Source organism: Marmota marmota, unplaced genomic scaffold (assembly GCF_001458135.2).
Source record: "Marmota marmota marmota unplaced genomic scaffold, marMar, whole genome shotgun sequence".
Taxonomy (NCBI): Eukaryota; Metazoa; Chordata; class Mammalia; order Rodentia; family Sciuridae; genus Marmota; species Marmota marmota.
In genome coordinates this window covers 2067385-2081418 of record NW_026000171.1, presented here as the reverse complement: position 1 = coordinate 2081418, position 14034 = coordinate 2067385, and the positions used below count along the sequence as shown (strand labels likewise).

Sequence of the window (14034 nt, the reverse complement as noted above, 5' to 3'; positions counted from 1 at the left end):
GAGCCATATTCCCAGCCCTGTTTTGTATTTTATTTAGAAATTGAGTTGCTTAGCAGCCTCACTTTTCCTGAGGCTGGCTTTGAACTCCCAATCCTCCTATCTTAGCCCTCAGGGTCATTGCAATTACAGGTGCCAGCTATCCTTACTATTACATATATATGCCTTCCTCATTTACATTTTCCCTCTGGGTGCTACATGAAGCAAACTGAATATTGAAAGGCCCTTCACCTGCTACCTCTGTCAGAAAGTTATTTTTACTTTTCTTTTTTTGGTGGTGCTGGGGATTGAACTTGGCCTTACCCATGCTAGGCACCCCCAGCCCTCAGTTATTCTTTCAGGTACCCTTAGGAAAGGTAATATTTATGTCAGGACTTTGGAGTTGTGTATATGAGCCTGACTGGTTGACAGGCTTGTGAAGTATGTAGTAGGCTGCATGGAGACTCCCGCATGCAATTCTAGTTCTTCCACTCATACCTTCATGTGTGAATAACTGCAAGATGAGGCTATGATTGCATCCTGCAGCTTAGGTCTTTAAATTACGTAAAACTAAACATGATTAAAATGTCAGTAAAACAAGGTTTTACCTCTTCTAGCTTCTAGTAGGTAGTAGCACAGGCTGGGAGCTGGTGAACTAGCTCTGCCACTTGGAGGCTCTATTTGGGCAAATTACTTGTAACTTCTGTACATCATTTTGTGAAATGGAGATGAAAAAACAATACAGAACTCAGATTCTATAGTTAAAGGGCTTGAATCGGTGACACAAAAGTGTTCAATAAATATTCTCCACTTTGATTATTATTAAAGACTCCATTCAAATGCCAGCACAGCCTCTGAGGTATTCAGAATTGAATCTCTCCACTTCTCAAGCTTTTCCAAGTCAGACATATCAGCCTGTTGGTTTTGGTGAATGAGACAAGGAAGAGCCACATCTTCAGCCAACACTTGAAACAGACCCTGAATGCAGGCACATAGACAGAGCTGCTTCACTTCTTTTTTTTTTTTTTTTTTTTTTTCCTGTCACTCACTCAGCAGAGACCAGGAGATAAGAGCTATCATCCTTCAGGGTAACTCACCCAGTCCAGGGCATAAAGGCCCCTTTAATGCACAGTGCCTCCCTCTGTGAGGGAAGGTTACAGTCACATACACTACAGTTGGCAGGTGGACAGCCATGAGAACATGGACAGCAGGACAGCATACCTATCCAGTACCACCTCCCTCTATCCATACCAGGAAGGGAAGTCCTGTCCAACTGCATGTGTTATACAATCCTTTAGGGAACTTCTAGCTGAATCCACTTCATACCAGTGCCTGGGCCAGTTAGCACCAGTACAAAATCAAAGACAGCGGGCTCTAGATCCCAGAGTTGGAGGTCCCACATTCACATTCCTTACACAATAGAAAAGGTGAAAGGCCATGAGCACTCTTGGCCTTTTAAAGATGGGGAAGTAGCAGACACCACGCATGAAGGCAGGAGAGCCCCATTTGCAGTGGGAGCTGCCCAGGAAGGGCAGGGCCAAGCCTAGCCCCCGACATCCCAGAACTCTAGGGAGGCCAAGAACCAAGGGAGGAAGCCTGAGAGAGGAGCAACACAGGCCCCAGGGCCAGGTTTGGTGTGGTAGTACAAATGGTTTTCCCCTCCATGAACCCCCAGCTTTGGGCCTCGTTGAGCTTCTGGCAGGATGGGGCACAGGGGAGCCAAGATGGAGGTGGTCCCTATCTCATGGAGCTATCAGATGAGACATCGCGATCGGAGTCCTCAGTCTCGCTTGGCGGTGGCGGCGGGTCGCTAAGCGGGACCGCAGTGAAAGCAGGAGACTTTCTAGAAGAAAACGCCAGTTGTTATCTTGGGGCAAACAGAAGGCCTGATGGGGCTGGCATGCCTCTTCCCAGGGATTTATCCTTTAGCAGGTAGGAGAAACACTTTGGTGAGAGCAGGGGACCATTGGGTTAAGGATGGAGTCAGGGCGAGGGATGCAGGGAGGAGAGAAAGAATCCTCTCCCACACTGCCCTGATGGGGGAAATGGTCCCTGCTTTTTATCTTACGGGCTCTGAGAGTTTCAGCAGTCAGAAATGTCTGAAGTCACAGCATAAGAGATGTCACCTGAGATATTATGTATGCATATAATTCAAACCTTAAAAAAAATAAGAGATGCCAACTGAGTATACTAACCTTAGGTACCCCGCTTTATGTATATATGTAATTTGTTTTGTTTTTGTTGTGCTGAGAATTCAACCCAAAGTCTCATGCATGCTGGGCAAGTGTTCTACTAAGCCACATCCCTAGCCCTGTAATTTGTTTGACATTTTTGTTTTTGTTTTTTTGAGACAGTGTCTTACTATGTTGCCCAAACTGTCCTCAAACTCCTAGGTTCAAGCAATCTTCTACCTCAGTCTCTGGAGTCACTGGGACTACAGATAAACACCAGTGCACCCAGATTATTTGTAGAATTTTTATGGTTTGTAAAATTTACTCTTTTGTAAGGCATAACTTATACAGACAGGGTCAATCAAATGCACAAATCGTGGCTTTGACCTTAGATAAAAATCTGCCACCCCACATCCCTCTGTGTTCCTTGCTAGTTTTTAAGCTGTGTCTAACCAATAAAACCCCTAGAGGTGATGGTACTGAAGGGAGGAAGAAAAAGCTGTCCATCTGGGCCAGACATACCAGGAGACTCGCAAAAGACAGCCCCACATCAAAAGTAACCAGATACTGGGCTGCAATTGTAGATCAGTGGTAGAGCACTTGCCTAGCATATGTGAGACACTGGGTTTGATAATCAACACCACATAAAAATAAATAAATAAAGGTACTTAAAAAAAAAAAAAAAAAGTAGGTACTACCCAAGGGTATTTAGGGCCTGCTGGTCAGAAGGCTCTGCTCCCCCACTCCTTTCCTGCATCACCCTGGAAGGCAGGTACTCAGAAGAGCAGGCAGGCCCTACACTCCAAGCAGGCCCTTACCGGTCTCCAGACTGGGTGATGAGACGGCGGCAGGTCTCCATCTGCACATCCAGGCCCCGCTTCATGCTGCACATCTCCATGTACTCATGCAGGTGCCGGTTCATGTCGTTCTTCGCTGTGGCCAACTCCAGCTGTGATGGGGCAGGACAGGGCCACCAGAGTTAGCAGGCCCAGGGCAATAGTACCTCTGCTCCCTTGATCAGGAGGCTAACATGCCAAGAGCACCAGCTGGACCAGGGATCCAGGAAGCCATGGTTGAAGGCTCAGATTTAAAAAGAAATCAGATGGGGCTGTAGCTGTAGCGCAGTGGCAGAGCGCTTGCCTGGCATACATGAGGCACTGGGTTCAATCCTCAGCACCACATAAAAACAAATAAAATAAAGGCATTCTTCCATCTACAACTACAAAAAATTTTTTTTTTAAAGACAGAGAATGATTCAATCACTTTTAAAAAATTAAAAATCAGATGGAGACAGAAAGCACCAAACTATACAATAGTTTCCTCAGAACTTTTTTCTTTTTTTTTTTTTTTCCATGGTGCAGGAGATGGAACCCAGGGCCTCACACACAAATGCTAGGCAAGTGCTCTTATCACCAAACAGTATTCCACCCACCCCCACCAAACAATCCTTTTCTCAGGAATCTCTGCTTACAGAAAAACACAAGGGTATCTGTTGTAGGCCTACGTTCTTCTTTTTTTTTTTTTTAGTTGTTGATGAACTTTATTTTATTCATTTGTTTATATGCAGTGCTGAGAATCAAACCCAGTGCCTCACACATGTGAAGCAAGCACTCTACCACTGAGCCACAACCTCAGCCAGGCCTCCATGCTTTTAAAAGATAGACATGAGCAAAGAGAAAAGGAATGTCAACATGGGCAGGAATGGAGATCAACATTCTAAACTGCTTGGGGCAGCCACCTGTGAATGCCCTTGTTCCCTCCCTGGGGTTCCCACAGGGCTCAGCTCATCCCACATTTCCTGTGTGATGCTGGCTCTAGCCAACCTCCTTTACTAACTTGTAGCTCCTTTGAGGGCTTTCAAGGGTCTTACTCATGTCTGTGTGTCCAGCACTCCCTCAATGAGAATTAATCAACTCAGTGAAGTATCTGTAAGATTCACAACAAATAGGAGGAAAACCTGACTGTGCTATTTATTCAAAGAGTCTCAATTCTCTTACCATTTTCTCCTCCTTACTTTATTTCTCGCTTATAAGTCATTTCCAGACACTGAAAAGAAAGACTGCCACACTGAATGTCCTACCAATTATAAGATATAACCTGACTTCAGAATCATTCTATGTGGGAAAATGAGAGGCTTGGAATCAAGGGAAGATGGTCTTCTTCCCAGAACTCAAATCTGCAGACAGAATCTGACTGTGAGACAGAGTGAGAGGTGGGGCCAAGCAGAGAAGGATCTGGGCCAGAGACAATCTGGCTGCCTTTGTTTGGGGTACAAAGGCCAGGGGGCCAGAAGGGGACAAGAATCAAACTTCTTGGAGGTGATTGGCTTGACTGTTGGAGAGCAAAGAGAAAGAGAAGGAAAGGGCCCGTGAAGAATGTGATTTGCACAGAGCAGAAGCCACCCATACTAATCTGAGTTGGATGAAAAGAGGATGAGAACTGGAAGAAAGGAGGAAATGGGTCATAGGGCCAGACAAAAGGGACAGCAGAGAGTGCCATCTGGGGTGAGATGGTGGCTGGTGGATTGGAAGCCCTAGTGAGGATGGCATGAAAGGCACAGTACCAAGAGGAGCAAGATGTACTAACTATTCCACCTAGGAGGAAAACATGATGCTGAAACTCTCCTTCAGATCAGCTGCCACCTCTACCCAGCCCTTCCTCCTCAGGAAGCCGAGGCAGAGGCTAAAATCCATCACAGGAAAGGGAGGGAAGAAGGAAGGGAAGGGAACAAGGAAGAAGGAGGTAAAACAAAAATATTCTACCAAAATACAAGTCTAGTACTGCTAGAAGTAGTCTCTACATTTTTGTATGTCCCTCGGCAACTAAAAATAATAAATAAATAAATAAATATCAATCTCCAGAATAGGTGTGGGTGACCAGAGGCAGGGTGGTAGGGGTGGTAAGGATGAGACAGGTGGAGAAAGCCAGAGGGTACAGAAGAAAAAACTCCCTCCTACCTACCATCCTGGGCCCTGGCTTTACCATCAAATAATGAAACTGGCCCTGAGATCAAAGGTTGCAAAGATAAAGGCACTTCAGAAGCTCTAGGTGGATCACCAGGGGCAACGTTGCAACCAAAGCCACCATGTCAGCTTCCCCAGACTTGCCCCTCCTGTCCTTCTGCTGTAAGATGACTCAGGAACAGCTTAAAAGGCATGCTTCTCTAGAGGATATTCTTCTCTTTCTTACTAGGTCATATTTTCAACTAGACACTTCTGGTTAAGGGTCCCGCCAAACAGATGGCAGCTGCAGATCACTGCAATAAGACCCCTGCCTGGTTGGATATGCTGAAGCCTATCATCCAAAAGAGGTAGGGAGAGAAGGAAGAAATAACAAGGCATACTCAGAAGAGTGGAGATCAGTTCTCCCCACCATGGCCTTAGCTAGTAACAAAACTCTGGCTGTGACTTTCAAGCAGCATTTTTCTGCCTAGGCCAAAAACAAAAGCTGAAAAAAACATTTTTTTTACTTCAAGAATCAGGACTGTTTGATGTGTAGTGAGAGAATGAGGATGTAGGAAAAGAATTTCTCAACTTCCTTCTCAAAATGCAGGCAGAGTGAGCACAACAGGAATGACATGCCACAAGGACTTGAAGAGAGGTTGAGCTGGAAGTCTACCTGTTTTTCCTCACCGCAGTATCCAGGCAAGGGCCATTACACACTTAGACAGGACGCTCGTGGGAGTCCCATCCAATCATTCTTCTCTACAGAATGGCAACCTCCATCCTGTGGCACCACAATCCATCTTGAAACTTGGAATCTTACTTAAAGCACCAGCTTCAACAACCATCTCTACAGGGGTCCCCAGGGCTATGGAATGATGGAGGAGGAGGCAGAAGGGTCATCCCTGAGTGCTGCGGCATTGACAGTGCTGATGATAACCAAATCAAACAAAGGCCATTGTGGTGTCCTCACGACAGCAGATCCTGCCCTGAGTTCCATGTGTGGATTAACTGCTTCATTTATTCTTCCAAACCACCCTGTGGGGGTGGGATTATTTGGATCCCAATTTGACAAGGAAAACAGGCTCAAAGAGAACAAGTATCTTGTTCAAAGTTGAGTGGTTAAAAAGTGATAGAGCCAAGGTTTGAACCCACATGTCCGCCTCCAGAGCATGAGATCTCAAGGACCCACCAGAGGTACCACAGCCAAGAGATAACAGAAAGTGAAGTTTCTGGACTCTAAGGCCCACATTGAGGGACCCCCCACACACACCTGCAGCCCTGCAAATCCCTGGAGCACAGGCCCTGCATGTCCTTACCTCTATCTGGTCAATGGTTTCCTGATATTCTTTTTCCCGGGTTTTAAACAAGGACTCAGTATCTTTAATCACCTTCTCCAGGCTGTCTTCCTGCTGCTGGAGGAAAAGGGGAAGCAAGGGGAGGCCAACCAGGTAAGGACGGGATGAAGAGCATTCCACAGGGTCAAGGCAGGGAGAGAGAGAAAGTCAGGTTAGAGGAAACTGGAAAGAGGAAAGAAAAGGATAAAGGAAGAGGGGAGACACAGGGAAAGGATGAAGGCCACAAAGGGAGTAGAGCGAGGAATGAGGAAAGGAAGAGGCAGGGCATCAGGCTGGAAAGGTACAGCTGAGGGGCCCTGAGGCCGGGAGGGGTGGTTACCTCTCCCTGGGCCTCTGCGGCTGCCATGGCATAGCCTGAGAAATCCTCCCACAGCAGCAGGGTCTCCTCAGTCTCCTCCCAAGTCAGGCTGTCACAGTCGTCCTCAAAATCATACTCCCTCCTAGAGACAGGGAACCCGTGTGTCAAGGGCAGTGGGGCCTTGTCCAGAAAAGGAGACTGTGGGGAGCTCCGGCCTCAGGATGGTTCTGGTGTGGGGGCAAGGATAAGGACAGGCCTGCAGGACTCACAGCTGGTTGAGCATGCGCTGCATCTCCTCGTTGATGCTGAGGGCTGTGCTTTCCTCCTCATCCCCATCGGGCTGGCGGGGCCCATCACTCTCCAACAGGGAGGTGTCCTCCTCGACAGCAGCCTTGCGCTCCCGCTTCCGCCCCCCCATGGATGGGACCTTAATGGGAGACAAGTGCAGAGACTACAGAGACGAGGCCGGGTGCATGAGGAGAAAGGGCAGGAGGGGGAGGCCAGGCAGCGGGCAGGGGGTGGGACAGGAGGAGCAGCATGAACCAGCAGGAAAGGAAGGGTGGGGCAGACAGAGAGAAAAGACACAGTTACAATGACAGGAACAGAAACAGAGAGTTGCCAAGAGACAGGCAGACACACACAGATGGGGCAAGCCTGAAGACTGAGAAGGAAAAAGAAGAAATAGAGAAAATAGAGCAGTAAGATAAGGACAGAAATGTGTCTAATGGCTAAAGAGGAACTATTTTTTTTTCTAAAAACTAAAAACTTCCTGATGAAATGACTCAAATAAAAAAAAAGTTTTGGTCTGGGGGCGGGGTATATGGGTGTAATCCCCAGTACTACAAAATAAACAAATAAAAATAAAGATTTAAGCTGCAAGGAGGATGAGGATTTAGTATTTACAAAGGAGAACTTGACTTGCATCCATATCTAGAAGGCCAGTGGGAAAAAGGAGAGAAAGAAATGAAGTAAAGAGAAAAAGAGATTGAAAACGAGAAGAGCAAGGAAAACAGAAAGGGAAGAAGAAATCTGTGCTGAAGAGCCTATTGGGTCAAAATCAATGGCCAAAGGACCTGTGTGGTTCAGAGACTGGGACTGGGACATTAATAAACTTGCATGAAAGCAAACTAACCAGCTTCTTCTATGGAGAAAGCAAGAAAGAAGATGAAAGGAAGAGAGAGGAGAGAAGCAGACAGAGGAGAGAGAGAGGGAGGGGGGAGATGGCGTTAGAGACAGCTTCCAAAACCTCTCCTGAGGCTGTCCCTTGCCCCCCAGCTTAGTCCCACTGAGGGCCCTGGTACTAGGACAAGGCTCCCCAGGAAAGGGGCAGAGCCTGAGTTACAGGCCAGCCACAATGGAAGCTCCTTCATCTGCCCGCCCCATCCTACTGGCTGATGATAGCCTGGCCCCTCACCTGGAACATCTGAATCATGTCCTCACAGTTGCGCTGCTGAGCCACATCACACAGTTTGGCGGTGATGTCAATGCGGCGGCAGATGTCCATATCTACCTTCATGGCCTTTTCCTGGATTTTGGTGTCCAGCTCTGACAGGTTCTGTCCAGAGAACATAAAGAACAGTGAGGAGGTAGCAAGTACCCCTAGTGGCTTGGCAAAAGCCTCACCCTTCTCATCATACCTTGTCCATGAAGTTCTTAACCCCTGGGCAGAACACTCTTTTCCAGGGGGCCCCTCCTCATAGCATACACTGGGACCACCATGTGACTGGCTCTCTGGTCAAATGAGCTCTCTGAAGGGCATGGCCCAGAGTCTGGTACAGACAGGGATTCCCTGAAACCAATCATAGTCCTAACCCTCCTGGAACTTACATTACCAGAGGGAAAGGAGACCACTGGGAATTATAAGTAAAGAAGGTGCCAAGCATGGTGGCACACACCTGCAATCCCAGGAGGCCTAGGCAAGAGAACCACAAGTTTGACCGGCTGAGGATATAGCTCAGTGGTAGAGCACTTGCCAGGCATATACAGGGCCATGGGTTCAAATAAGTTTGAGGCCAGCCTGGGCAACTTAGCAAGACCCATCTCAAAATAAAAACAAAAAGGGCTAAGATGTAACTCAGTGGTAGAACACTTGAATAACATGTACAAGATCCTGGGTTCAATCATTAATACTGAAAAAATAAATAAAGAAATAAAGGGTGGAGTGGAGAAAGTACTGTAATAACAGCTATGCTCATTTAGCATTTAAGCATGTGCCAGATACTGTTCCAAATACACTGAAATCTTTATGATAATCCTCCAAAGCACACACCTTTATTTTCTCCATTCCACGGATGAGGCTATGGAGGCTGAGGAGGACTTGGAGGTAAAGGAACTGACTCACAGACATACCACTGGAAAGCTGTAGAGCCAGCATCAGAACCCAGACAAGCTGGCTCCAGAGGCTGTGCTCACACTTACTACCAACAAACTCCAGAAATGACCAGGCCATCCTGCCTCTCTGACAGGATGTAAGGCTTTTGTTCCTTCTTTGTATCTTTGTATCTAATTAGAGGGTATCAAGGCCCGGGAAAGCCAGAGGGACAGCAAAGTGAGGGGAGGAATGGCAGACGGGGCAGCAACAGGCCAGTAAGGTCACCCTTCCTGGTTCCAGCTGCCTGAGTATCCCAGCAGGGCCCAAATGTGACAGGCTGAACTCACATTACTCATGAGCCCCTTGAAAACGACCAACTCAGCTTTCAACTGTTCCACCTTCATGGCTAGCTCCTCTTGGCAGGCATCAGCCTCTTGGGCTTCCTATGGAAGAGAGGAAACACTGAACATTAGTGTACTGCCAATAAGAGAAAAGGGTAAAGACAATAAGAAGGGACAAGGAAATGGCACCAGGTTGAAGGAAGCAGTAGCAGTTGGGTAGCCACCCTCACCTCCTGGAGCTCAGAAACTCGCTCCTGCAGCTGTATCCGCACTGTGTATTCCTCTTCCCACCTGACAGATATTGGGAAGAGACAGAAAACGTAGGTTCAGAGTCCCTCCTGCCCCTACAGTTCCCTCTCCCAGCCTCTCTGGCTCAGACCCCAGGTCTGGACCCCTACATGGGGATTTACAGGAATGTGTAGCCAGTCAGTTGGTGGCCAGCTGCAGCTGTCAGGCAGCTCCACATTTCCTTGGCAAGGACCAAGCTCACCAGCTGCCTTCCCAGAACCTCCAGGCCGCACACCAGAAACTATGGTTAAGAGTATCTGCCCCTGCTCTGACTCCTTGCAGGGCAATCCCCAGGGGGCCCCAGCTCCCCCAGCTGTCTGGCCAGCCTCATCACCCACCTCCTGCCCACACCAGACAACCAGGCCCACCCAGCCCTGTCTCCCACCTTCAGTGGCACAGATCCGGTCTCCTGCCTCCTGCCCGCACCAGAACAGAGCTCGTCTAGCCCGCTGCCCTGCCTCCTGTGGGACCATTTAACCCTGTGAAAGCATCTGCAGGACACAGGCTATATCAACAGAGCTGCTCAGGAGCCTGGTGGGAGACACTCAAGTTCTTCCCCCACCCAAAACCCCTGGAAGGAAGCCACAGAGAGATGACAGGGCTGGCCCTGAAGCTCAAAGTCCCCCAGTAGCACACAAGCAGTGGATGTGAGAAGTCAATGATTACCATACACCCAAACTTGTACCTCGGCAGTGGGGGGATGAAAGCCAGAAGTAGCACCTCTCATTACCCAGAAGTCAGAGGAAGACCATAAGGAGGGTGGAAGACACTCCTGGCCACAGGGCAGGGCATGAAGGCACTTCCCAGGACTACATGTCTTATTCCATCACAGAGACAGAAGTGGAATGGAGGCCAGTACTAGGATTTGGCCCTGTCAGTTCAAAACCCCACAGAATTGGTTGGAATAGCAACATATCTCAAATCCTGTTCATATAAACTCATTACTTCCTGACACGATCTGAAAAGCCTTCTTTTAGTCTGAGAAAGGTGGCAAACTGCACTGAGAAAAACCTCAACATAAGAAAGGAGGTAATGAGCTGGGGTTGTAGTTCAGTGGTAGAGAGCCTGCCTGGCACGTGTGAGGCACTGGGTTCAATTCTCAGGACCACATATAAATAAATAAAATAAAGGTCCATCATCAACTAAAAATATATTAAAAAAAAAAAGAAGAAGAAGAAGAAAAGAAGAAGGTGAGGAAGCAGCCAAGAGGACAGCAAGGACACTGAAATCCCAGAGAACTATTTCTGTAGTCAGGAGTGAGCCCTTCCTATCCCTTCCCTCCATCGTTTCTGCTTTCTTGCCCTCTCTGGTCCCGTGTCTCCTTGCTTGCCTGTGTTCCACATCATCGCCGCACTGCAGTATGCCTAATAATAACTCCTGCATCACCTCGGCTGCCCCTCCCAGTTGAGTTGGCAGAATAGGCAGTCAGCCTGGCCACCACCCTGCTGGTTCACCATGCAGCCCAGCTCCTGGCTTTCCTCGCTAGCCCCTCACATGTCCTTCTCCTTTTGCTCTGGCATTGAAGAGCCCTGATAACATCAGGCTATTTATTTTCTTATATAAGACCCTTATCTTTTCTGGATTCTTCATTTGCAACATGAAGGCATGGGAGATAGCACCCTTATGTGCCCGGCATCCATGAATCCCTAGAGAAAGCTAGCAAGATTTACAGGGACCAGCAACCCTGGACAGAATATATCAAGGAGGACAAAATGTACTGTTTGACAGTGAATCCAAAAAACTCAGGTGGAAACAAGTAAAGAAGTTAATTAAAGGTGAAGATTAGGGGCTGGGGCTGCAGCTCAGTGGTGGAGCGTTTGCCTACCATGTGCGAGGCACTAAGTTCGATCCTTAGCACCACATAAAAATAAATAAATTAATAAACAAAAAAAAGATGAAGATTAATGAAGTCTTAAAGGGTAAGAAGTCTGAAAAATGAATCATCTAGAAGCTTGCTAGGATTCTATTTGCTTTTGAGCCAGACTTTTTGACCTCCATTCAAATATCTTTTACAAGCTTCTCTTACTGTGGGTAGGATCGGAGCAATTTTTGTGTATTCTGCATTTATCACATATTTCTCCTACAAATAGACTGTAGCCTTGATCTGAAGCAGGGGGCATTCCTGTATTGGAAAAACTGAGGCCCAGGAGAAAGATCAAATAAGGCAGGGGAACTGAAAATAGAGCCCAGGAGGCCTTGGCTTCATCCCAGTTTAATACTAAAGCTATCCCCATGCCTTCTGCACTAAAGACAGGAGGTACAGTGTTGCTATAAAGAGACCAGAATGAGGGCAGGGGATCTGGGGTGGAAGAATGAGTACTGCCCATGTCACGTACCATACAATTCCAGCTATGAGGCCCTCTGCACAACAACACGCTGCAAAATGATGAGCTAATCAATCCCCAAGGAATAACTCTTTGCTGCCCTGGACAGCTGGACCAAGGACAAATACTTTTTCAGTTATAAAAAAAAAAAAAATACGCCCCTGAGAAGAGCAGTTGTTCTGTGGTTATGGATGTAATCCAGAACTGTCCATGTTCCACTGATGGGTGACTGTGTTAATTAACTCCTACAAGGGCAGGGGCAGGCTTGTTCTGGGTGGCACCTGGATGATGGGTTTAGGACAACTGAAACCCCCAAGGACAATAATAACATGAACAACAACTAATGAAGCCAACATGAAGCAGGACAACCTCAGAAAGTCTGCTGATCTGTGATATGGTAGACTCCAGCAAGTTCCCAGTCCCTGAAAGTCAGCCCCAGACCCAATGGTAATTTCCCAGAACATTCAGCCACTCCTTACCCAGACCTAAACCATATGTCAATTCCTGCTACACTGGGCAACAAAGGTAGTCCCCCAACCTGCCCACAAGGAGCCCCAATAGCTCAGAAGGGAGTGGAGTCCCCAACCAAGGCCTCTTTCTGACCCTAGTATCTTTCTTCCTCAACCAAAGTACTGGCTCAGCCTATGCTCCTGTTGCATCAGCCTGGTTACCAACCATCTAAGGAATCCAACTAGTATACAGCCAACACTGTGGCATCACCTCCCTTCCCCTCATCCCTGTGCTACCCTACTGGGGCAGGGTTCCTCTCAGAAAGCCAAATCTTCATCCTCAGAACACACTAGGCGTGCCCTGAGTTGTCTTACAGCTGTAGGGTGTGTCCATATTCTAACTTTTCCTTACTCAGTCCCTTTGCTTACTCTGCTCATACTTCCTTCACCAGAGTTCACCACCAGCCCTATGGCAACTACCAATCCCTTGCCCTAACCTTATGGAATTCCCTTTACTCTTCCTTTTCCCATTTTTTTTTAACCTGCTCCAAGCAATGCCTTGGGGTCTTAGGAACCTTTTGTATGGAACCTGGTTTCCATGAACATTCCTTGGGGAAACCCTGGATAGTAACAGGATCACCAATGAAGGGTGCAGACCTTCCCTCAGTGAGCCTCTGCCCTTCCAATTTCACTTAAATTAACCTACCAATTTAAAGCTATATTCTTTGCCTCCTACTTTTGATCAGTGGGTGGAATTTATCTTCCAACTCAAGGACTGAAGATTGTAAGGCAATCAGACCCCACATGCAATACCCTCTCAAATGGTGTCCGGTAGTATCTCAAAAACCTTTATAATTAACACAGTCATCTGAACCAACTGTAGCCTGCATGAGACAGGGAGATATGCCAGGAGAAAAATATGAATTTTCCAGTGTTCTGTTCCTAGTATGCTTCTTGTCACGAGTCTGACTTCTGCATTCTCTGTGGATTCTAGGCTCACTGAATCCAATTCCTTCCAAAGCTCCTCATTACAAGGCAATAAACTACTGTTATGCTATTCACAGTGATTCTTGGGCCTCCATTGCCCTGGTCTGGGAACCCACAATTCACATACCCCTTGTAAGTGTCATGACACTGAGCCCTATCCCCACCTTCCCGGTCCCTACCTCCTCTTGTACTCATCCCGCTCCCGCTTCACTTTGGCCAACACGTTGTAGAGTGCGCGGATCTCCGGGGTGATGGTGTCGATCTGGACGCCCACCCCATCAGGGTGCACCCACGACAGGCCAGGCCCTTGCACCAGCGTGGGCTCCAGTCCTGGCCCCAGCCGGCGGGCGTGCGAGAAGGACCAGATTGTGCCGGGCATGAAGCGGGCTGACGAGGAGAAGGCAGTGGAGGTGGAGGTGGAGGGCGACGAGTGGCAGGCCGAGGAGGGCGCGAGGGGACCGGCTGGTGAGCGCGCGGGCGAGCCCAGCACTCGCGCCGACGGGGGACAGACCGCGGCCGGCCGGGCGCCCAGGGGCAGACCCAGAGGCCGGATGGGACTGATGAAGCCAGTTTGTACGGCCTGGTCGCG

The 14034-nt window shown here is 48.1% G+C and overlaps 1 protein-coding gene across 17 annotated transcripts in view; it reads right to left on the bottom strand.

Annotated features, from left to right (window-relative positions):
• Nucleotides 1–732: 732 nt before the first annotated feature.
• Iffo1 (intermediate filament family orphan 1) overlaps nucleotides 733–14034 on the bottom strand; it is a 13730-nt gene continuing 428 nt past the window's right edge. Inside the window, exons 1-11 of one of the 17 annotated variants that reach the window (XM_048787632.1) lie at nucleotides 13625–14034; nucleotides 9628–9688; nucleotides 9404–9499; nucleotides 8160–8300; nucleotides 7878–7886; nucleotides 7015–7196; nucleotides 6767–6887; nucleotides 6409–6504; nucleotides 2966–3096; nucleotides 2045–2133; nucleotides 1682–1819 (exon numbers count right to left, since the gene is read on the bottom strand). The exon at nucleotides 13625–14034 is cut by the window's right edge and continues 428 nt beyond it. In XM_048787632.1, the coding sequence (XP_048643589.1) occupies nucleotides 2082–2133; nucleotides 2966–3096; nucleotides 6409–6504; nucleotides 6767–6887; nucleotides 7015–7196; nucleotides 7878–7886; nucleotides 8160–8300; nucleotides 9404–9499; nucleotides 9628–9688; nucleotides 13625–14034 (1299 nt within the window). In that variant the 3' untranslated portion in view covers nucleotides 1682–1819; nucleotides 2045–2081. Of the gene's footprint in view, nucleotides 1820–2044; nucleotides 2134–2965; nucleotides 3097–6408; nucleotides 6505–6766; nucleotides 6888–7014; nucleotides 7197–7877; nucleotides 7887–8159; nucleotides 8301–9403; nucleotides 9500–9627; nucleotides 9689–13624 lie in introns of all 17 variants that reach the window. The other 16 variants (XM_048787633.1, XM_048787626.1, XM_015500715.2 and 13 more) reach the window with 16 other exon arrangements.